At 41.8% G+C, this 25204-nt stretch overlaps 1 protein-coding gene across 8 annotated transcripts in view; it reads right to left on the reverse strand.

The window, feature by feature from the left end:
• Positions 1–25204, reverse strand: part of Specc1 (sperm antigen with calponin homology and coiled-coil domains 1) — a 250854-nt gene that overhangs the window by 72586 nt on the left and 153064 nt on the right. For 7 of the 8 annotated variants that reach the window (XM_021639172.2, XM_060363570.1, XM_060363566.1 and 4 more), the window contains 4 exons: positions 18084–18291; positions 14516–14589; positions 13968–14146; positions 629–774 (listed from right to left, as the gene is read on the reverse strand). In XM_021639172.2, the coding sequence (XP_021494847.1) occupies positions 629–774; positions 13968–14146; positions 14516–14589; positions 18084–18291 (607 nt within the window). Of the gene's footprint in view, positions 1–628; positions 775–7076; positions 8552–13967; positions 14147–14515; positions 14590–18083; positions 18292–25204 lie in introns of those variants that run through there. The other variant, XM_060363571.1, reaches the window with a different exon arrangement.

Here is a 25204-nt window from a genome sequence, read left to right on the forward strand (position 1 = left end):
CCAAAACAATGCACATTTATGTCACTCAGAAGAAGGAAGTTATATTTATTATGCACACATGGACAACATTTTTCAACACACTATATTGGCGAATATGCTTAAGGGATGAATGTGTAATTGTCTCACATGTGTAAGATGCACAACCACAGGGATATTGAGTCAGTCAGACTAATCCAGAAGAAGCTGGCAACAACCCCAAGATCAGAAGCGACAGACACACCAGTAGAAAAGCTCCTATGTACCACCATGCTGAAAAAAGGTCTAATAATAGCACACTGCAAGTGAGGATGTTGAGACTCCCAACAAGGGAGCCAGATACACAGAGGTGATGCTCATTTCCTGAAAGATGAAGCCGCTGGCCATCCTTGCTGGGTCTCCAGAACACAGGAAGAAGACCCTGAAAGCGATGGCTCTGTGAGGCAGGAAAGGGATGAAGGGGGCAGGGCGGGATGTGGAAGTAGGGGACGAGGCATTAAAAGGAGGCTACCTCAGTATTACCTGAGGCCTCACAGCCTCAGCAAGGCTTCCTGCATGAGCTAAAGTGAGCCCGTGGTTCTATCAGCTTGGGGCCAGTGTGGCAGGAGTAGGCTTGGTATGTAGGGTTTGAATGGATAGTTTTGTGAAATACCTGAGTGTCCTAGGTCAAATGACTTGATCAGGGACTTTACAGTGGTTGCAGAGTCTGAAGGAGCTGGAGATGTTCTGTTGACATAGACTCCACGCCACCGGCCAGCAGCATCGACATCTGAGGGTTCTGACTCTTCATTCGCAGGTCTGTATGGCAAAGAGCACATCAAATTGAAAAGGTGGAGGGTGTCCTCAGTGGGGAAAAGGCATAGATGGGAACAAAACCAATGTGGACAAAATATACAAAGCTGGAAGGGGAACCCCAATTTCAATAGTTGTTTCAAATTTTTTTAGTTAATTAAGAAAACACTGCTCTCAATTTTTCATACTTTCTTAGGAAATTGTCAGAAATAATATATCTGTAAGTAGAATAGTATCTCTAAGTGAAAAATACGTGACTATATCTGCAAATGTGAAGAAACATACTAGTGTTATTTACCATAAATAACTGTCAGCAGTATACAGTGGACTGACCTCTTGGCATGTGCTCCAAACCTCATGTGGCACACTCAGAGGTTGGAGAGGTGAATCCTAAGACTCTAGCTTACCCAAGGTTTCATATGACTTAGGATCCTCATCAGAGACTTGGCGAGAGCCAGGACATGAGACATTTACTATGTTAACACAGGTTGTAACAGAGACAAAGCTCCTGGGGCTAGGAATTGTGGTTGTAGCTTTCTAAATAGGCGGGCAACCTCCTGGTTTAGTGTTCCCATCATGGTGAAGGCAGCAGGTCTTCCAGTAGTCTGGTTGTGTTGTAACCTCAGAAACCTGTTCCTGGAAGCTCAGTCTATAATCTAGTTAGCTTACTTTTCTCATCAATTCTGCAAGTTACTTAATACTTTTCTGCTTAAGCCAACTGAAGTGCAACCATTACATACACCAGTCCTTCTTCATATGTTACTTGCCCTCTGAGAGCAAAAATAGAAATTCTGTGTGAAGCTTCTACTCTCATGCAAATTTTCTCTACGCTCTGTGGTTTCTAAACACCAGCAGAGACTCATAGGGGGAGACTATTAAAGATAGATCATATGACTCTGCTCTCATGTGTGGCTTCCTTATCTAGAGGGTTTTAGGATGTCATTTAATCTCCTTGTGAATGAGCCAAAATGAGAACTCCCAATCTCCCTATTGCTAAATCACTACACTTTTTATTATATCATATTGCCACAGCTGTTGTGCAAGATGACTAATTTATGAGAAAGGCTCAAAAGGAATATTTCTGGAAATATATTTTAATAAGGTCAGTGAAGGTTTAAAATATCTCCCCATGTTGTGAAACTAATCTAGCTATGCATAAGCTTCTATGAGAGAGTTTACTTGTCCTTAATTCTCTTAGCTTTTTTTCTATTGCTAATCAACACAAATAGGCTAAGCTTAAGTGAGGCTAAATTAAAGCACTTAAACTACTTCCCTACACTCTCAACTGCACGGCCGTTCTTTTTGAATGGAAAAAAAAATCAGAAAATAAAAACTTCCTTGGGAGAAACCTCACCCGCAAGGGTTTCTCTGTGCAGCCTTGGCTGTGCTGGAACTCACTTTGTAGACCAGGCTGGCCTCAAACTCAGAGATCCGCCTGCCCCTGCCTCCCCAGTGCTGGTACTAAAGGTATGAGCCACCACTGTCTAGCTATTTTTTGTTTTGTTTTGTTTGCTGCAAAGTGGTGCTGCAGCGTTCCCCACCTTGTGTCACATGGTATTGAATCAAACGTTGGGCCAGTGTGATCGTGTGACCTCTGGCCAGGATTGAGGCCAAGCTGGGCAAAATGGAAGGATTCCATCTCAAATAAGAAAATAAGTAAAGGAATTAAAGAAAAAAAAAAAAGAAAGATTAGCTGGGAGCTATGCAGGAAGAAAATGAAACCAGGGTAAAAGATCAGATCTGAATGGAGGAAAAAAAAAATCTTATTCCCACATCAGCAACTCTCAAGCTACCTTAAACAGTGGCCACCTTCCATCCATTTAACTGGCTTATTGCCAAAGAGCATCCAAGCATTAAATGTCACTCCTTGTCAATTTAACGGGAAGAAAACGCAGGCTCCTACATTCTGCAAGTTATTCTTTTTAGGTATCTAAGTTTCCCAGTGGTTTGAAAGATCAAATGATAAGTGGGAAGATTTATTTAGTCCTCGAAAGGACATAGCAATAAGAACTGACGTAAAGAATGTCGATTTGCACATATCTAAAGGTGACACTCACAGTTGGCTTTAATCATAAGAGTAAGTCTGAATATTCTCATTTGAAAACCCGAAATTCGAAATGATCAAATGATCAAACTGGGGACCAGGGAGACGGTTCAGCTCTGACTGCCTTTTCAGAAGACCCAGATTTGATTCCTAGAGCACCCACTTAGCAGCTCACAACTGTCTATATCTCGAGTTCTGAGAGGTCAAACGCCCTCTTCTGACTTCCATGAGCAGCAGGAATGCATGTGATATATATACATACAACACAGACAAAAACCTCATATATGTGTGTATGTATATATATTCTTTTTAAAAATTACATGATCTTTTAAATGTCAATATGGTCCACTAGTGGAACTTTATACTTGACCCCATATGTCAGGTTGTGGGTACACTAAAAGTATAATATAAAGTTACCTTCAGGCTATGTAAAATATATATGAAACATCAGTGAATTTGAGGAGGTGGCCTGGGTCACAATCCCCCAGACATCTATCATACATATGCAAATATCTAAAAAAAAAAAAACTGAGGAAAAAAAATCCTAAAACAATCAAATAGAGAATATTTGACCCATAGTTTAATTGTGAAAAAGCCTAAAAGTCCTTGAACTAGATTGTCTCAGAGTTGTTATGGCCCAACCAATAAATGAATGATTATACTTCCTGCATTCCCAAGAGAAATATGAATTCTGTATATAGATATTAAGAAATATTTAATCCTACAATGAGGACTAGCTTAGCAAATTCTGTAAATAAAGGGGAAATGCAAAACAACACACTTGACTAAGCATTTGTTCAAGGCCAGTTATAGCCCTAGGTTATACAGCATGTGGAGTAAAATATGCCTTGGAAATAGTAAGCCACCCCAAAGCATAGCTTCTTTTGGTTTCAAAATATGAACACAAACACTCCAGTGTTTAGTAAGTCCAACACATTAGTTTTCCCTAGAGCAGTTCGTAGTTTTCCCTTTTCTTTAGCCATATCCTGCAGGAAATGGCTACCTTCTGGTTAGAAATCACATCTAAAACAGAAACAAAACATGCCTGCTACCACATATAAAGCTATAAAGTAAGTAACTTCAGTAAAATGAACACACATGATATACCTCTACTGCATATTCCAGGGAACGCAGTGTGCCACACAAACCATTAAGTCCCAGCCCTGAGGAGGCTGAGGAAGGAAAATCTGAAAGCTTAACTTTTTTGTTTTTTTGAGCCAAGGTTTCTCTGTGTAGCCTTGACTGTCCTGGAACTCACTCTGTAGACCAGGCTGGCCCTGAACTCACAGAGACCACTGCCAAGCTTAATTTTATATGAAATCCCTTATGTTATTTAATTTTGAGGGAGACCTTGACAAAGGCTTTCATGATATATAAGTGGTGAATCTGGAGTGTAAAGTGAACTCTGTGAGTGGTGTGCTTTTGTCACATTCTCTGTAGTATACAAACGTTCTAGGAAAGGTGCACACATTTTATTTTAAATATACCTAAGTAAAAAAGGCTACTGATACTCATTTTGCACTCTCTGCATGAAGAAGCTGGCAGCCCATAATCTTAGAATGGAAAGCCAGAGGTCAGAGGCCAGATGCCCTGGTGCATGAATGCAAAGGGTATTGTGTATGTCTGTCAAAAGGCAACATTTCCCATCAATCACTGCAGTTCCACCTGAAATGCTGGTTGGCTGTAGGTCCGCCTTCTTTTATGTCTTAATTTAACATATGTACACATCCATCTGCGATGACTCTCCTTCCAAATCTCCCCCTAGCCTCTGTAACCAGCTACTTACCTTGTTGGCTGTGAAACAGTGCTGATTTTCTGCACCGCTTGTTGACACTGTCTATTTTGGTCCAAGTACAGGTGAGCTCTTGTGTATTACGATGATATTATTAACGTTAAATGTTAACTCTACATGACAACTGTCGGATCACACCACTGATATGCTTTCACAATTGGCAGATTTTCTGTAAAGGGGAGTGGCCCCATCGACCATATGTTTCCACCTGCTGAGCTGGAACAAGAGAATAAAACCTGGCTCCAAGCTTCTCACAGTGCCAGTGTGGGCTTCCGTGACACCCCTCTGTCCACCCAGCTTCCAGGCTTCAGCTCAGCCACTGAAGTTTTGTTCATATATATATATATACACACACACAACCCCTAGCTCCATGCCTTTGCACATTCTTTGCCCTTACCTGGAATGTCATTTTTCTCAAAAATAGCTAATGTTTTAAACAAATCTAAAAGAAGTTTGTTATTCTTATTGTAAGAAAAAAATTATAAAGTATTTGATCCCAGATATCAAACAGTATCTTCTGAAACTCACTTCCTAATTTCAGTAATAGCATACAGAATAAGGGGGGAAAATCAGGTAAAATGATAACTTAAACACAGCTCACTTTCTAAATCCCTTCAAGAAGAATCAAAGCAGTTAAGTGTCTTCCATCAGCAATGGAAACTAAGGAAGGGAAGCATTTCCATAGCTTAAACTTTAATCCTAGTACTCAGGAGTCAGAGTTAAAGGCATGCAGACAGATCTCTAAGAATCTGAGGCCAGCCTGATCTACATAGTTAGTTCTAGGCCAGACAGGGCTACATAGTGAGCCCCTGTCTCAAAAAACAAACTCTAAGACGCTCGGCTACATAGATTAAGTGTGTATATTTATGGGGGGGGGGGTTACCAAGAGCTTTCTCCCAATTACCTTACAAAGAGAATAAAAATGGGGGTCAACCTTGCTAGTATCCTCTATCCTACAGGGCCGGGGCTCGAGAGGAGCAAGAAACCAAGAACATAAAGCACAGCCTTCATGAGCCCTATCTGAGGAGTCCGTAGAAGGACAATCCTGAGCACAGGTCAGGAAAAGCTATAGGCTCTATCTAACACAGACAGTGACTAAGCAAAAGCAGACCCAGTGGCTTCCACATCCAGGTTCTCCAGAGAATAAACTACATCCAAGGAATATTTTTTTTCCCCCTAGACAGGACTTCATTCTGTAGCCCTGGCTCTCCTGGAACCCCCTCTGTAGACCAGGCTGGCCTTGAAATCATAGAGATCCACCTGCCTCTGCCACTGTTGCCACCACTCTTACTGGGTACCTTCTCACACTGCACACTATTTGCGCTTCAATTTACTCTGAGGCTTTTCTTCTAGTCTATGATAAAGTGGATAACTTGAAGTATTGGTAGGCAAAGTGGTGGCACCCAGGCATAATCTACAGATACTCGGCACAAAGGTCAGGCCTTGACATACCCATAGCTTTTAAGCAAAGAGTTTTCAATGAACAGAAACATCTCTTCACATAAAAATATTTTTAAAAATGGGGGAAAAAAAACCTTAAAAGTCAGATTCTATAAAATAAGAATCACATTTAGGAGAGAATAGTCCTTCATAAGTTTATGAAAGGAAAGAGGCACTTGATTATATCTACTGTAAAATTTCCTAAAATAGAAAAAAGGTGAAATAAACAATTTTACTTAGACTTTTTTCTTTCTTTTTTCCTTTCTCTTTCCTTTCTTCTCTCTCTCTCTCTCTCTCTCGATAGTAGCCCTGGCTGGCCTTACACTTTCAAACTTAATGGGTAACCAAGGATAATCTTTCCTCCTGCCTCTACCTCCCAAGGGCTGAATTTACAAGGCTATAGTATCAAGGCTAGCAAGCTGATAACTTTAAATAAAAGGCTGAGTTTAAATATGTGTACACACACACACACACAGTATAATCTTCCCATTAAAATATTCTGAAGCAGAACTAACTCAAAAGAAAATGAAAGGAGGGCATGTTTGGAAAGGCCTCCCTGAGCACAGGAAGCACAGGTGAAATAAACAATGAAAAGTGACATTTCCATTCAGTAGGAAAGAATTATTTAGGTAATAAACTGTGCTGGTTTGACTGGCTATTTTTATGGAAGAAAAGGGACTGCATGTTATATCAGATTCAGTAAACACAAGGGAATCAAATGTCTGGGTGTGAACGTCCACATGTGTGTGAAATAGAGAAGTTTAATAGAGTATTTACAAATACTGGAGTAGAAAAAAATCTTAAACACAAACCAAACCCCAAGAAACAAAGGAAAATACAAACAGATTCTATTATATGAAAGTATTAAGAACTTGAAATGGTGGAGTGCTTGCTATACACATAGTCTCCAAGTTTCCATTCCCAGCTTGTAAAACAAGAAAGGTTCTGAAATTATATTCAGGCAGTTGTCAAACAAAATTCATAAGAGGCTCTGCAGAAATGCAACCAGTAATTAAAACTCAAACCACAGACTCCTCTAAATAACATTTATTTAGCACATCATAAACATATAAAAACATTCAATAGTACCCAGAGTAAAGACAGATCAATACACAACTGCAAATATAGTTGTGCACTTGAAATTGAGGTTGCCTTTTCCTTGCTGTTTACATATGAAAAAATTCGGCACATGAATTTTAAGTCATCTTAAAATTTTCAATCTGAGGAAAAGATCTTTCAGAACACAAATTCCAGTCCTGCTTGGACAAGCCCTGCTAGTTTCTACATTATCTTTACAGAAGATATCAATGCCTTGTCTTTCTCCTGCCAAGCTACGTTTTTTGTTTTTGTTTTGTTTTGTTTTGTTTTAAGTGAAATCTCTGCTCTTGAATTTAATAGCTCATAAATAGCTCTTCCTGAGTTTGAGGATAATTCCCAATCTTAATTTTCCTCTTTATTAGAGATTAACTCATGTCTTCTACCATGACGTGGTTGCCTGGAAGCTCTATGTGGGAACATTGGTGCTGCCCCTCACATGAGAAGTGCTGGAGGTTTTCACTGCAGCCGCCCCTCACAGAAGTGCAGTAGGTCTTTGCCTGATGGAGTTGCTGAATCAGATACAGGTCTTCACGCTTACATACATTTCCAAAAGTCAAATCACTTGCTGCATTCCAGACTCCTCTGAGCAGTGTGCTTCTGCATTGAGAGTCTTTAAGTTTCCAGGGCTGAGTTTCATTTGCAAGGCTTTTGTTATAAGATGTCTGTCATTAGTTTGTTGCCAATGTCTACTGGCATTGTCACCTAACTACATCCTTTTTCATCAGCCAAATGTGTTTATGGTCAGTCCATCAGAGACTCTAGAAACCAACAAAGCTCAGGGGCAGCTTGCTTCAGATGAAGTAATGAAATGAGATTGCAGCTTTTAAAAGGTTCAAGGAAGCCTCAGTGTTAGGAGCAGAACTTTAACGTCTCCGGTCTAAGGCACCATGCAGATGGCTTCTTATTTTGCTATAAGTGGCTTGAATTCCAAAACTGTTGAACTGTATATTCAACTGGGCAGCATAAAAGTAGACATCAGAGAGCAGAGCCCATATGGGCTGCATCCACAATGCCTGGGGCTTGCTATGTACTATTCACTTTGTATATTCTAGTTACATATAAATCTTTTTCACAAGATTTGTATTTTTATTTTTCAGAACTTCATTTTATTCTCCAGAGGGGGGGGATAGAGATGAATTTTCTGAGATAAAAGAGGGAAACATTTTTGAACATGTGATCATGCAGTGAGTTGATTGCCAGTGTGAAGGAGGAAGCTAAAGAAAATTTGGCTGTGATGACTTTGTGTGGAAGAGTGACTGGCATAGGAGACAAGTGAGCTCTTTACACAGTAGTAATCTCCTCTACCGATTCCCCCTTTCATATAGAAATGGCAGTAGTTTCCAATCATGGCAAGGGCTGGGCTGTCTTTCTTCCACCAAATGCTCTGCTAGCTGACAGAGACCATGGAGCTGTGAAGATAGAAATGGGAGGGAAGGCTGGTAAAGGAGTTATATTAGCCAATGGGATCTTTGTTTACAAACACAAGAGCTACCAGCTTATCTGTCTCACAGAGGGGGACTAATATTCAGAATATGGCTGCTAGGTTTTCATTTCAATTGTTACCCCCCCCCCCAAAAAAAAAAACAAAAAACAAAAAAAAAGCTTTTGGAAGCCAGTGCTTTCCACCAGAACTTCTCTAAGACCTGTCCTGGTGAAGTAGCAACACCCAGAATGCACATCAGCCCCTGACATTTGTAGAGGGTTTCATGCTTCGCTCCTTCGTCAATGACAAAAGAAGACTTTTGTTATCCCAGCCTATGAAGTCTAAAGACCGAGGGAAGAAGAATATAGCTATATTTTCCAGAACAGCTCTGTAAGGAGAGGGCCGGGGAGGAAGAGGCACACACAGCCCTTCAGCTTACTGACTGGGCTGTTAACTCAGGGACAGCACTGGGCAGCATGTGCAGGGTCTGAGGCTTGATCCTCAGTACCACACGCACACGCTGAAACATCACAGACTTGTGTGTCTAAAGTCATAACTGTATTTTAGCTATGAAAATATGTGCACGTAACTAAATTATGCTTGTCGCGAAGACCATAGGAGATGACCAATTTCTACTTTAAGGGCCAAATGAAATGCCCCAGAAATGCTAAGGTAAATAGGAAACTGCTTACGTATATTTATGGGAACTGATCTTTCTACTAAGACCAGGGATTCAGTGGTATCACAGTTAGTTCCAAGTGCCATCTTTGTCACCCAAAACCACTACTCCTCCATCACATGCACGTCTCTTCCAGCAGCAGCTACAGAAAGAGCACATGTTGCAAGGCTGTGAAATGTTAGAGCTTTGAGGACACAGGGCAGCACAGGCACACACGACGGACACTAGCGCACAACGCAGATGCGCACATCCAGTTAAAAGCCAGCTCTAGCAGGGCCTGGACAGGGCAGGCTACCATGCTGCTCCCTTAGGTGAGGGCAACATGTGCACCGAGGACAGTGTGTGATCCAGGGGGAAATTCAAGGACCAACACACGTGAATCTGAAACATTTTATTATGGAAGTTAATGCTGTTGATTAGGAGCAAATTAGTGTTTCTAGTAGTCTTTCTTTTGAAGGTGTCTTTGATGGGTGCCTGTTGATATTATTATGACAAACACTGTAGGAATGGAGTGAGCACCCAAAAAATAATCTTCACTACAATTCTTTTGAGAAGGGCTGTATGTGGTCCCACAGAATCCAGATGTCCTTCCCTGTATCTGCTGAACTCCAGCACTCAGCTTCTCAGGAAACAGATCTGATCTTAGGTGCTGGGGATTAAACCCAGGGCCTGGTACATGCTAAGCAAGCAGTGTACCACTGAGGTACACCCTATCCCAGACTTGATGTTTTAATTTGAATGAGTTTTTATTTCAATGCCTATCTCCTAACTGTCCAAACAGAAGGAGTCATGACTGAGAAAGTTATGTCTCACACTTTCATTCATTAATTTACATGTCCAGCAAAGAACATTTTCATGTCTATTAAAAACACATCAGCTTGTTCAAATTCTGGGAGAAATATATCAGGCCTGATATTTTTGGAGGTGGTCATCCTTGAAGTTCCAAGGACTGCATGGGAGAGACGGTAGGGCTGGTTCTTACGTTTGTAACTCAACAGAGAAAGGCCAGCTGACCAACCAGCCTCAGAATGGAGAGCTTGAAAGCACCTAGAAACCCTGCCTACTCATAGTTCCTAATTTAAACAGAGGGTAGAACCACACAGGAAAGGGGACAGTGCCAGCTGGTTGCAAGAATGAGTTTACAGAGAATGATTCCTCTCCATGACTTTTGCATATTTCTCTTTATAGTTCATGTAATTTCTGTTTCTATGATTCACTGTTGCTGTTGGAATAATTCATGCATGAATAGTCACAAGAGCTTTAGCTCATGAATTAAACCCTTTGGCATCATAAAAAGAGAATGAATTAACAATATCAGTATATCAATATTAAAATATTAAGTTGTATGGGGACATGAATATACATATATGTATATATACACACACATTTAAGGGGTAGCTGTATTAGTATATGTATACCCGTGTGACGGTGTGCTTACCTATGCTTGCATGAACAAAGGCCAAAGATGTCAAGTGTTTTATTCTATTGCTCTCTGCCTTAGTCTTTTGAGACAGGATCTCTCAACGAACCTGAAGATTGCCGTTTCAGCTAGACTGGATAGCCACTGAATCCACTTAACTGCAACCCTCTAATACTGGGGTTACAGTCATTCGTGCCCATGACCAGCTTTTTTACGTGGTTACTGAGAATTCAAATTCAGGTCCTCATGCTTACAAAGTAAGCCATTTTTCTAAGGCCCCTTTTTTGTTTTTGGTTTTTTTGTAAGATAGGTTCTTACGTACTTCATGCTGGCCTCAAGTTCACTATGAAGCCAAGAATGATCTTGAACTACCTATCCTCTATCTCTACCTCCCAGGTGATGGGATTACAGATATCCCTAGCATACCTGGCAATTCCCTGAATAAGATCAATTATTCTAACTCTAAAATAAAACATAAGTAGGGAATTGTAGCATGTGCCTATAGTTCTAAATGCTTGGAAAGATGAAGTGGGAGAACTACCTGAGCTCAAAACAAAACACTCCCAAACCATTCGAAGCACAGAAATTAAAAAGAAAAAACCACATACACACATTTAAAAATGTAATAGGACTAAAGATTACCAAGGGGTTAAATAAAATCCTACTTTGTTTTGCTCAGCTATCAGCCCAAATGCACAGGACTCCTTTAAATACCCACACACCGAGAAAGAGAATCTGAACTGCTAGCCCCATCTTAGAGTCGTGCTGCCTTATGGATGCTCTTGTCTTCTCTCAGCTGTGCCTGGAAGACCTCATCAGAGAATCCTCTGCAAGTTCTCTGGCTGTTCTCCTTCATGAATGACCCTTGGGTTCTTATGAGATGACTGTCAAAGTCAAATTGAATGTCAGACAAGAACTTGTTCCACCAAGATGGAAGCACTAAGTTGCTGCAGGAGCTTTGAGGGTGTGGGCTGGTTTCCATTCTTGCTTGTATGGTAGGTTCAAGAGGGAGCTGAATTATCAACCAGTCATTTCAAAAAGTCAGTTCTTCACGGAGGCAGCTTGTGGAAGTATAAAATCAAGTAAGAACCCATCGGCAGCAGTTGTCCCGTGTCTTGCCAAATGCAATGACAGGCAAACACTCTGAAGCCTAACGGTTTTCAGTATCGCGTCCGCTCTGATTGTCATCAGTCCTAAAGTTCTGAAAGGTTTTGTGGTAAGTTGCTAGGTTTGGGAGATTGGTTTAAAATGCTCAGGAAAATAAAAACTGGTATGTGAAAAATTAAGGGGACAGAATGTAGCATATGGAGCCCTATACTTTCCAGACACAGGCAAAGTTTTCCTGTTACAGAAGAGTTTCATCAGGGATCTGAAACTATGCAGTAAATGCAACACCTTGTCCAATAATCTATGTACAGTCACAATAGAAATGTAGATCCTGTTTTTTATAAAATAATAACCTTTAAAATAAATAATGCAAATAGCAAAGAATGCAAGTTATAAGTTATGGCTTTCTCTTCCCAGCATACAATGTAGAAGCAAGACAGACAATAAAAGCAGACACAAAAGCAAACAGAAGGACCATGTGACCATCTCAGTAGGGGACACCAGAAAACTTTAATTTCCTATTCTCCTTTTGACTAGAAAACAGAACAAAAATCCTCATCCTCTTTGGTCTCCAGAAAGTAAAGTTATGACTATGAAATAATGGTCATGACTTTCCAAGAGAGAACTGTAGAGCTGACCACCTGAATTCTTCTCTAGCCAAACAAAGGAACGAGACCTAACTGGAACAGATCTGATGGACAACCCAATAGAATCCTAGAAGCAGACCTGTGAGAGGAAGCTAACTTTTCCGATGCTGCGAAACTCATGATCATTGATCAGACTCTAAGGCTCAAAAACAAGTTAATAAGCAGCCCTTCTAATCCTGGAAAACAGAAAGATTGAGGCAGCTTCCATGGGCTAATATTTAGAACCCACTAAATTTGACAGTGTTTCATATTTGAAAGATGTTTAGAAATTCAAAAAATTTTCTGAACACTCAAAATTCTCAAAGTTAAGAATATTGACTCCCATTAAGGGAGGATACCACATTACTGAATGCCAAAAATGCTGTTTATAATTTTATCTGTAAATCTCACTTAAATTTCAAATTTTACTTATTTTATGGGTATGAGTATTTAGTCTGCATGCATGCCAGTGCATATGCATGCTTGGTACCCTTTGAGAACACAAGAAGGTATGAGATCTGGAGTTAACAGTTGGTTGTGAGCCACCATGTGGTTGGCTAGAAAAAGAACCTGGGTCCTCTGAAGAGCAGCCAGTGCTCTTAACTGCTGAGCCATCTCTCCAGCTCCCCACTTAAATTTTATATAATAATCAACTGTTAGTTTGCTTTAGGAGCACCTTCCTCTTAAACAAGACTGGGGTAACATTTTATGACCCACCTGATATGGTACTGGGAACTCGTATGTATCTGAGGATGACTTGAACTCCTAATTTTCCTGCCTCTGTCTTCAAAGTGCTAGGATTATAGGTGTTAGTCACCACTGGACCCAGCAGAAACATGACTTTCATTGTTTCTTTGTTTTTGTTTGAGGCAGGGATGTAAGGTAGCCTTGGCTGGCTTAGATTCACTATTACACCATGCTGGTCTCACACTTGCTTCTATCCCTATACCACTGTACCAAGAGCCTCCGCCACCATCATACTGGACATCATTCCTGTCCAGTATGGTTGCTGGGAATTGAACTCAGGACCTCTGGAAGAACTTTAGTGCTCATAACCTCTGAGCCACCTCTTCAGCCCCCAAGGGCTCTTTGAAATAGCCTGTGAGATCGGCAATCGGGAAGCACATCCCTGGGCTGGTAGGAATGGCTCCTTTATCTGGTGGCAGTTCTCCTTCATAAAATCATCTTAGCTTTTCCTGATGTATGAGAACTAGGCAAGTGAGCATCTATGAGTGTGTTCTCTCTATGCTTTATACTAAAATCTGACAGGCGCCCCTTCTTTAAGCCGACGATGACATTTGGCTAGATTTTTTTTTCCTTCACAGATAAGTGAAGAGTGTTTTCTGGTCCTTAGTTGTGTAGTGATGATGGCAGTGAGTGGTACAGTGACCCTAAAGAAGACATAACAAAACCTGGCACAGAGAGACACAAAAGCATTCCATCCCTCCACAACTCAGCTGCCTACCCGCCACGCACACACACACACACACACACACCGATCAAGAGAGAAGCACAGCACTGGCTATGTGCCCATTAGACTCACAGAAGTGTGGCTCTTTCTGTCACCCACCTGCTGTGTCCCTGTATGTCCCCCAGCTCCTTCTGCAGCCTGGCATTTTTCTCTTCCTCCTCCAGCAGCCTCCTCTTCACAGTGCGCAGTTCCTGCTGAGCCTCACACTTGATGTCATTGGCCACCACCACTGCAGTCTGCAGGTCTGCCTGGAACCGCCTCCATTCCTCAGTTTCCTCCTAAAATAGACAGAACCCACATTTCCTCAAACACTGGGCAGGTGTGCTGGGGTCTCTATGCAGGGGTTCCCGAATCCTAGTTTTGGTCACTAGGAAGGCTAAACAGAAAGACAGGGCTTTAATGGTGTCTCAGTTCTTGGAGCACAAGAGGTCGCTCCTTGATGTCACAGAGCTCTTCAACTAAAAATCGAATGATTGCTTTAGTTTCATTTCCTGCCAGAGAGAAAAGAATGGCTCAGGGTAAGAGCCTGGGGATGTTCTGGGAAAAGACGGCTGGAGAATGTAACAGGGTACCTTCCCCGTATTTCCAACCTAAGACAGGAATGATGTCCAGTAGGAGGAAGCGGAGGCTCTTGGTCTGGGGCTTACCTTTATCTGCTTTGTGAGGGTCTTTAATTGCCGTTCTAGGTCTGACTTCTGCTCCTCCAACTTGATCACACTGCCTAAAAGGAAATGAGTTAGACAGAGTTAGAAAGTTGCAAGGCTTCTGCACAAGGTAAGCTGCAAAGCAAGGGGGAGGCTCTGGAGATAGGACGCTTAAATCCCGCCCCTCCACAGTAAGTTACATTGTGAAGACTCTGAGAACACAGCAAGACGCAGTCCTCCAAGACAGGAAACTGGATGATATATTGCTTAGTTATAACTTCAGAAGGAAGCTGTAGGCACTGCCAGGAAGCACCGTGGGAGGAGGCTTCAACAGCCACGCAACTTATACCCTTGCTTCAGGCCTCCCCGCCAGTCACACACAGCTTCCTGAGCATCCTTTACTTCTGAGATCTGGAGGGCTTAGCTGTAAGAGAGAATTCTCTGGCTATTACTCCTGTGACTTTGAAATGCGTCTCTAGGGTCACCATTCTTAACCACGGTTAACCCTGAGAGACACATGTGGCGCAGGTACATAAGCATAAGCTCAAGGCACATGAACCCAGCATCTCTGAAGACAGCCAGGATCTAGACCCATATATATTAGGACAGCTCCAAGGTGGCACAACCATCTCTCCCTAATTAAGAACAATTTCTGTCCCTTGTTCTCCCTGCCTCCAGTTCTCTCCATACAGCTATCAGAGCCATTTAAATTTAAGTATCAACATGTCAATCACCAAGCAAAAATTCCAGGTAGTTGTCTATTAAGGATATGAATCAAGTCAGGCATAGAGTGGTACATACTTTTAATCCTAGTACCTGAGTCACAAAGTAACTCTGACTCAAAAAAAAAAAAGAAAGAAAGAAAGAAGAAAAAGAAAGGAGAAGAAAAAGAGAAACAGAAAGAAAGAGGGAAGGAAAGGTGAAGAAAAGAAAAGAGAAGAGAAGAAAAAAGAAAAGAAAAGAAAAGAAAAGAAAAGAAAAGAAAAGAAAAGAAAAGAAAAGAAAAGAAAAGAAAAGAAAAGAAAAGAAAAGGCAAAAAGGCTATGAGTAGACTCTCCAGAGAAGGCTGGAATCCACACAGAACATTCTGCCCCAGAGGATACTCTGAATCATCTTGTGAGGCTGGAGTTTGTGTTTAGGGTCAATGCCGCAGAGTCAGGAGCCCCCTCCTTTAATTCTTGTTGTTTTGTCTGTCTCTCTCAAGGATCTCATAGCAGGAAGGGATTAATCTAAGGCTGGATTTGAGTGTCACTGTCTTCTTGACACAAATATACTTTAATAATACCTTGATATCCCTGCCAGGAGTTTAAAAGCTTCTCAAAAAATGGTCTGTGTTATTTTCAGTCTCAGATATATTATGATATAATCACTAGATGTGGGCCCGAAATTTGCTCTGGACATTAATTATACACTTGTTTTCTTGGTGTGTCTGGGCTGACTTTTAAGGATTTAGGGACAATACAACCACATACTCCACAGTGATAAATCACAAAGCAAAACAAAACAGTGCTTGTCTCCTTTGACCTCTTTCTTTACAAAGAAAGAGGTCTGCTTGGAAGCAGACAGTGGCCAAATGTTTAATTGCATTCTCAAGGATTACTGTTGAACCTGGGTGACACTGAGTGTCAATGCTCTATAGTCCATGACAAAGGCCATGGGCACTGTCACTCTGATATTAGTCAGTTAGTCCAGGCACAATCAGCTCCCCTCACAGAAATGGCCATGCTCACTCAACTAGGGAATACTGAGCTGTTGCTTCCCAAGGAAACACAGTATTGGATTCCTATAAGTTTCTGCTCATGTTTTTCATCATCTGAAATACTATTTGCATGAGATAGTTCTGCACACCAGCATCCTTGTAAAACAGGCCAGTTCCATATGCATCGGGAATCTCTTCTGACTTTTTAAAAAGTTTTTTTCAATACTTAATGGTTATTTTTAACATGTTTTTTTTTTCCCTGTAGCTTTCTGACCTATGTGGCCTTTCTTGCCTGCAAACATCCTTTCCCTTACGCCTTATCAGTGTGTAAGGACAAGGATTTAATGTTCTTCTGGCCCTGGACTATGTTACAATGAACTTTTTGTCTCTGGCATTTCGACACTGTTGTCCACAATACTGTCAGCTATTGGTCTTCATTCCATGAATCTACAAGAGTCCTTCCTCTCCTACCCTTTCCATAGCTTCAACACCAGTGTATCACTGTGCATAACATGTATCTGCCGGGCACTTTTCAGAGAAGCCTTATGTTGGGATTGAAGGATGACCTTCTCCCTTATCTCGATCTAATGGACTGCTGACTGACACTGAACTCACATTCACCATCACAAAGCTTGGGCCTAACCAGGGTTATGTAACACACCTATGTCTGTAGATGTGTCACGGCCTTCTTGCACTAAGGGACAGTAGACAACACTTTAGCATCATAACTGGGAGCATTTCAAATATAAAAAAAATCACAAAAAAACAAGTACAAAGAGCTTCGTTTCATTTTGTTTTGAAATAGAATAGTGTATAAAGAACACTTGTGAGCTGGTGGAATGGCTCAGTGGGTAAAGGCACATACCACCAAGCCTAACGACTCTGAGTTTGATCCTTGGAAGCCATGTGATAGGAGAGAACCAATTCCCACAAGCTGTCCTCTGATCTCTACACCCAATATAAATAAAATGTAAAAAACACTTTAAATAAAAAAAAGAGACAATTGTACATAGCATCAGAATTCAGACTAGAAAGCAGAGATTTCTTGAGCTTAATCTCTGCTGAGAACAAAGGTTTTTCTGACTTTTTGGCTTACAAGTATGTGCTAGTGAGCAGGAATACGGAATCTGTGAGTAATGAGGCTAGCTGTACATGGTAGGAAAACTTCTCAGGCAACTAAGCTAATTTTAGTAGTAACTAGTATTGTAAAAGCTTTGTTTATTAAGTCCTTTCTTACAAATGCAAAGCTCATTAGATGTGACATTTGATAAGGCTTATTGGAACAAAAGCAAAGGATGTTTAGTCTCTTTAAAACTGCCCTTTCCCATTCAAAGCAGTGAGTTCAAAAAGCCATACACTGATGCATCTTCAGAAACAAAGCAGCTAACATCTGTGAGAACTCCCACGTCCTCCATCAATGGGAAGCAGGCTGGACTTGACTATGGTCAGAAATGGTTTGTTTCACTGAGGAGACCACCTAGCTCTCATCCACTAGATCCTGAAAACAACACTGTTGATACAAAGGCAGCAATTCACTCTATTTTACTCTTAGATCCTGAAGGCCATCCATAAGGGGAAACAAAAACCTCTCACAGTCACAGCTGAATTCAAAGTCGGTTTGGCTGTCTAGAGACGAAAGCCTCAGGGTGCTGTGCAAATACATCTAATACTTCCAAAACACACCTGCCCTCTTGTAAGAGCTGTAGTCATGTGTCCTTTCTTCTATCACCCAGCTTACTACTTAACCTCAGAGATCACTGCTTGTTTCTTAAGTGCTGTTCTCTTAGGGAGATGACAGGCTCCTCGGACAGCCCTGCCAGCACACACGTCCTTAGAAATTCCTCCTGTTGCGCCTTGCCGGCCTTCACTTACTTTCCAGCTCACTGATGAGCTGGTTATTGTGCAGCTTGACAGCTCGATGCTGTTCCACCTGATCTTCCAATTCAAAAATGGTTTCTTTCATGTCTTTGATTTCTGCGTCGCTCTCTGAAGCTTTCTCTTGTAATTTCAGGCTGGTTCTGCTCAGCTGTTCTGCCTGATGATCACAGACCTCCTTCAGGTAAGAATAATCTTTTTCCATCTAGAGAAGAAAGGAACATTGTCAGTTTAACAAAAACAAAGCAAAAAAAACACTTCCCCATGTCTGCAGGAAGACTGGCAGGATACTCTGACTACTTCTTGCTGTTTTTCAGTCTAAGAACACCCAAGGCTGTAAATGTTAAAAAAGACACATGTGTCCAAAGGGCTGAGTTTTACAAGCAGAAGAGGGCTCCTAATATATGCAACTGTCCCTTACCAGGGCAGAACAGGGAATGATGAAAACCTGCAGGACCGCACTAACCTCATATTCTCTGCAGAGCAGCGCCCTCTGCTGGTGAGACTCAATGTCCCTCAGGCCTGAGCCAGAGAAGTCGCAACCTTAGAACAGTTTTTGTTCCTTTGGAAGAATAAAACAACTTACACGTGACAGAAGACACGCTACATAAAAATCTGAATGTACTGAAAACAGAGACCACCCATTAACTTCACCTGCTCAGTGTTAATTACGCACATAGTAAAAACAAGATAATGATGCACTCAGACTTAATTAATTTTGCCATATTTGCTAACTATATTTAATTTGCTAAATTAACCTCTTAATTCAATAAAATGTGTTAATGACTCAACCTTTCCTTCAATTTCAGCAAGTAAAAGAGGTTGTTCTAAAGTTGGTGTTTAGTCACTCCTTGAAGGGTTTTCGCCCTTATTACGTAAGTGTATAAGCCCCTGATGATACATAGGCTTGTTCTAGATATTATAGAACTTTCCATAACTGGCTGTGTGTGTGTTGATTTGGAGGCACTGCACTGCAGTATGTAATATGCTTTTGTCTTGTTCTAGACAATGTTTATTACACTATTTTAACATAATTTTAAATGTTCATATATGTGACTTGATACACATCACAACAGGTTATTTGTATGGGGTATGCATTTTCACATGTATGTGGGTGTATGTGGGGGTGAGTTTGTACCTGTTGGCACAGATGTACAGAGGTCAGAGTTTGATATCAGTGTTTTCCTTGCTCATTCTCCACCACAGATACTGAGGGAAGATCTGTCACTTGAACCAGAGCTAGCTATGGGAAGCCCCGTCTCTGCCTCCTGAGCACTCATTATACACAGGCTACCATGCCTGCTCCGCATTCACCTGGGCACCAGGGGTCCAGATTCTGGCCCTCATGCTTCCACATGCACCCATACATGTGCTCACATGCACGAGAAAACGCACATACCACACACACAAATAACCTGTTGTAGTATGTCCCAATCTGCATATACAAACATTTAAAACTATGTCAAAATAGTGTAATAAGCATTATCTAGTATATCTTATCATCTCCTGAGCCATCTCCTAGTTGGCACTAGATTATTTTAATTACTATACACTGAAAACCCACTGCCTAAAAAACACCATTCTATTATTATTTTAAAATGCTATAATAAACACTGCCCCTTTTCTATAGAAATTTAATTGATATTAATAAATAGGCATATATTTTACTAGGCAATATAAGCTTGACACGTAATAGATTTCTACCTTCTTTTTTACGTCTGGTGGGGTCTTCACATCCAATTTTTTTTTTTTTTTTTCAGTTGCAGTTCTGGGTGGGGACTGCAGAACAGGGATCTGGCCTGCTTTACTCACCCAGCACACAGCGCCCTCTGCACCTGCCCAGCACTAGGCACGGAGAAAGTACTGACTGTGTAGTTGATGAATGAGTGAATGATGTACCACAGGCACTCCTGAAGTGTTTTCCACTTGGGAAGGTGGGGTGGACGGACAGGTGAGTGGATGGATGGGAGTAAGAAGAACTACCTCAGGACCATCATGGATCACGGAGCCTGAGTGAAGGGTGCGCACTGATAGGTAAAAACTGCCCTTGAGTTGCAAAAGCATTCGGCTCTGCACTGTGTATACCAAAGTGGCTTAGGGCAGAGAGTCTGAAGCTAGGCTGCCAGGGCTTAAATTCCAATTCTACCAAATCAAGACTTGTGGGTTTGTCTGTTTGCTTGTCTGTTTAATTTTATGATTGCTATTTGGACAGGGTCTCTTTATGTGGCTCAAGCTGGCTCAGGGTGCAAAATTGTTCTGCCTCAGGCCCCTAGTTCTGGGATTATGGCATGGCATACTGTATACAGTTGAACTTTGTGTTCCTTTAATCCCTTTGCCTCAGTTTCCCCCTCTCAACAATGGAGGCGGTTTGATGATAATGTACTTACAGTTTATTAGTGCCTGATACAGTTTAACTATGCCTTACATAGTGACCACGCAATAAAAGCTATTCCCTTCGTCTGCAACGGCCTTAAGTCTTATGTGAATAATCGCGTAATACAGGTCCATTCAAGAGGTGGAGAAGGCAAGTTTTCTAGCTAATCAATGGTTGCTTTATAATACAGAGAAAATGACCTTTTTAAAAAATATCCTTTTTCCCTTTTGTAAAAGATTTACAGATGGTTATGGTACACTGTGCAGGTGCCGGGAACCAAACCCAGGTACTCCGGAGGAGCAGTAAGTGCTCTTAACCACTGAGCCACCTTTGCAGCCTGAAGCACTACATTTTAGATGCTAGAAAGCTGATGTCTGAAAGGCCGCAGTGGAAGGTAAACTTTGAGTCTTGCGGGCTCATGGCTGGACTCTCAGGCAGAGGCACGACACCTGGAGGCCAGAAATATACGTGTGACTAGTGGGAAACAGTGTGGGTGCAGAGTAAATCTGGGGACTGTGATGAGGAAAGTGGCTAAGCGTCCTGCCCGAGGCCTCCGAATGCAGGTGAGACTGTTGAGCCTTAGAGGCTCTGGTTTCATTTCCCAAACACTGATACATCATGATCATGAGCCAAGAGTGCCACGCATGGGGCAGGGATGCCACGCATGGGGCAGGGATGCCACGCATGGGGCAGGGACAGAAGTGCAGACTGTGAGAGCTGGGGAGCCTGAAAATCAGTCTCCAATGCAGTGGGTCACTTCGTTCTTGATATGAAATGCATCCTCCAAGTTTAAGGAAACATGCCAGAGAACTTTGCTGGGTTTTTTTTTTTTTTTGGGGGGGGGGAGTTATTTGTTTGTTTGTTTTGAGCCAGTGTCTCTCTCCATATCTACGTAGTCCTAGCTGTCCTGGAGGCAAAGCCACCCCCCTCTGCCTCCGGAGGGTAGGGATTAAAGGAGAGTGCCTTTATACCCATCCAAAAAATACTTTGTTTTCTAAAAAAGTAGTTTTACCATCTCCTCTCATTGGGACACTCACTAAATCGACAAGAAGATGCTAACTGTTTTCAGGTTATATTTGTTTTATACATTAACAAACATATATAGAGAAATTATTCAAAAAGAAGACTGTGTCCTGGAGAGATGGTTCAGTAGCTAAGAGCACATATAGTGAAGTTGGTTTCCAGAATGTAGCTCCAAGGGATCTGATGTCCTGTTCTGGCCTCTACAAGTACACAAGTAGCATATCCACACACAAACACAAATAAATGATTTTAGAAAATTCAGCATACCAATCAGCAGAGAACAAAGTCCTGTAAACAACCACCAGAGTTCTAAGATGCCTTTTTTTGTGATGCTGGACTTCCTGCTGCCCAGCAAAGCAAACTTTTGAGTTTAGTTTTTCTAATTTGGGAATTCCACTATCAGATACCCAAACATGGGGTTTTGTTTGGTTTTTGTTTTTGTTTTTTGGTATTTCCTTTAGAGGGAAAATCACTTCCAAGCACCCCAAGTATCTTTATCTTTAAAAATTAACTTCTTCAGTCATATTCAAAAAAACAGATCAATAAGATTTCTCAGAGAGAGGACATCAAGAGTCCTCCCTGATTCACCAACACTGACCAAACCCAGGAGCAACCTTCTGAGCTGTTGTCAGAACAGGCTAGAATATTACCAAGCGTCATCACCTCCTCCAAGCCTGTGACACTGAACTTGAGAAAACAGCACGATTTCAGGTCAGTTTCCTTGGCAATACTTGGAGAAGGACATGTGCACACAGGAAGTATCTTGAGGAGTGCTCCTGGTCCTCACTGTGAGAAAGCCATCAAGGCAGGACTGGCAGAGCAGCAGAGCAGTGAAGCTCTCTCACAAAGGCATACATGACCCCTCAGGGAGAGGGCCACACCAAGCATTCCTTCTATGCTGCCCCAGCTGCAAAGGCCCTGGTCTTTATTTTCCCAATGCATTAGCCATGTGAAGCACCACCCAGGGAAGGCCATCTTGGAAGGGGCTCCAGTTAGGTGCTGTTAGCTGCCATTGATCCCCAACAGCTGGAGTAGAAAAGAGTGCTTTGGTCATGGAAGCCCTGAGTGCAGATATTAGAGGGTTGTGCCACCATTTACCTATCTGTAGCCTGTGAAGGCTTTACCACTGGGTGACTAGATTATAGGGAATAACAACTTCTGCAAGATAAATCCATACAATCTTTTTTAGTTTATTATGATGAACAACAATACAAAGGATATCAAGCTACATATCAACTATGAACCAAGGCTTTATCAAACACAAACTAGCCCCAAGACAGAGAATGCTGAATAAAGCAAATAAGGAAACAAACTTATAGACAATACAACTATATCACCAATACTTAAGGAGGCAAAATCCAGTACATTAAAACTAAAAGCACAGTGTGAGGTGAAAATGGAATCTAAATATTTTAGTTTGAAGCTATGTTTAGTAGTTTCTGATGGCAAAGATAGCATCTTGGAAAATCAGGCCCTGCCTCTGAGAAATCATTTCATCTTCTATTCAAATAGTCACACACCAATAACAAAGACCAGGGCAGGCATAGAGCTAGGTAGCTGCAATAAATTCTGAACGAATTTCAGCAACACTGAAGTTTCATCGCACACTCTGTCAGAATGAGCACAGGGAGGAAGTACTGCCCCGAGGAAGAAGCTTGCCTTGTAAAGCTGCTGCTTCTTGTGTCAAGACGTTAGCATGTAGGCTTTATTTTGGCAGTGTTGAGGATGAACCCAGGGTGTTGCATATGCCTACCACTGTCCAACATGCCCAGCCAGAGTTGGTCATTTTACTAAATTTGGTTACTATACTGTCCATTAAGTAATTTTAAATATTAAAAAAAGATTAAGAACAGAGAACAGTCAAAGACATTAAGAGTTCTCCTTACCCTTATCTCCTCTTTAAAAATTATTTTATTTTATGCAAATGGGTATTTTGCCTATATGTATGTCTATATAGCATGAGCATGCCCATTACCCACAGAGGGCAGAAAAGGGCATCAGATCTCCTGGAACTGAAGTTACAGACAGTTGTAAGGACTATGTGGGCGCTCAGAATCAAACCCAGGTCTTCTGGAAAAGCAGCCAGTGCTCCTAACTGCTAGGCCTTCTATCCATTTCAGTAGTGTCTCCTCCAACAGAGTTAAACTTTATAAACCTCAGAACGTGTATCGGGACATTTATTAGATACAGGTTTACTGTTTCTAAAGGGAAGGAGGGGCTAAGGGAGACAGAAGTCTTGACCTAGGAAGCACTTTGGTCTAGAAGCCGAGCAGCCATCAATATCAGTCAGTGACTGACCGACAGGAGCAGATGAAAGCCTTGGTGAGCAGGTCTGAATGTCATTCCTGCTCCCAGGTAGCTCTCCTCACGTCTGGATTCTCTGTGCCCTCTCAGGAAACAGCACAAACATGTTTACAGCCACCCATTTTATAACCTACTCATGATTTTTATCTTGGGTAGAGCAGGCTGAGCTAGTTGTGCTAAGAGCAGATCACATCATGGGCTGGTAGTCTTGAGCATACCCGGGAGCTAGAGAATGTCTAAAGAACTCCGGGGCAGAGGAGAGCTGAGAACTGTGCAAGGTGAAATACTGTAGAGAATAGGAAACTGAGAAAGGCAAAGGAGGAAGAGTAGGATTATAGAGGAGCTGCAGGGTAGCAAGTGGAGAGTTCCAGAGAGGCCCAAGGTCTAGGAGCTCTGGACTGAGGCCTGCCCAACAGCAGATGCTGCGCTCCTGACACTCAGGGCATACCTAGTACTCTGAAGAGTCCTGAACCGCTGATGTCAGCCCCGAGCTCTGACATTAAGGGAGCTGCATTTTCCTGCTCCCGATTTCTGTCCCAGATGAGTAAAAGTACTGTCAGAAACTCTAGATCATTTAACTGTAGCTATTATTTTTTCTTGTTTTTAATTATATAGGTGTGTATGTCTATGCACATGAGTGTAGGTGCCCATCGAAGCCGTATGTGCCAGATCCCCTGGAGCTGTAGTTAGCCTGTTATGAGCTGCCTGACTCATTACTAGAAGAACTTTACTCCCTCATGATAAGGTGGAGAGCTTTGCAGCAAAATACAGAACCATTAGGAAAGTGGTTTTGGCTAGGCATGATGGTGCACACCTGTAACCCCAAGTACTTGGATGGTTGAGACAGGATTGTGTATTTGATGCCAGCTAAACAGTGACTGTCTCAAAAAATGGGGGCAGGAGGGGGGGTGAGAAAGGGAAAAGAGAGGAGGGGAAGAGACTTATAAAACAGGTTATTGAGCTATAATTCCAAAGTGAGGAGATTAGGGTTTTAGTATGTCCTTGTGGCTATGCTGCCATCACCACAGTCTGACTGACAGCTCTTAACACCCCACGAGGAAGGACGCTTTAGCAGTCAACTCCCCGAGTCATGTCCCTCCTAAGCCCTGGCAGTCTGCAGTCTGTTTTTTGGATCTTTAGGTTTGACTCTGCCAGGCAGCTCAAGAAATCATTCATCATTGGCCTTTTGTCTTTGTCATTCTTCACTTAGCCTGTTTTTCCCCAAGGTAAATCCATCTGTGGCATGTCTCAGGACTTGAGACCCTCTCCTGCTAATAGCGCACTGCGCAGATATGCTGCATTTTGCTTATCCTTTCAGCTGTACATTAGGGTTTTACTTTCTTATATAATGCCCCTTGAGGCCCATACTTTCCGTTTTTATTTTATGAAATCAATTTAATTGTATTGAGGTGTTTTT

Source organism: Meriones unguiculatus, chromosome 11 (genome assembly GCF_030254825.1).
Source record: "Meriones unguiculatus strain TT.TT164.6M chromosome 11, Bangor_MerUng_6.1, whole genome shotgun sequence".
Classification (NCBI taxonomy): Eukaryota; Metazoa; Chordata; class Mammalia; order Rodentia; family Muridae; genus Meriones; species Meriones unguiculatus.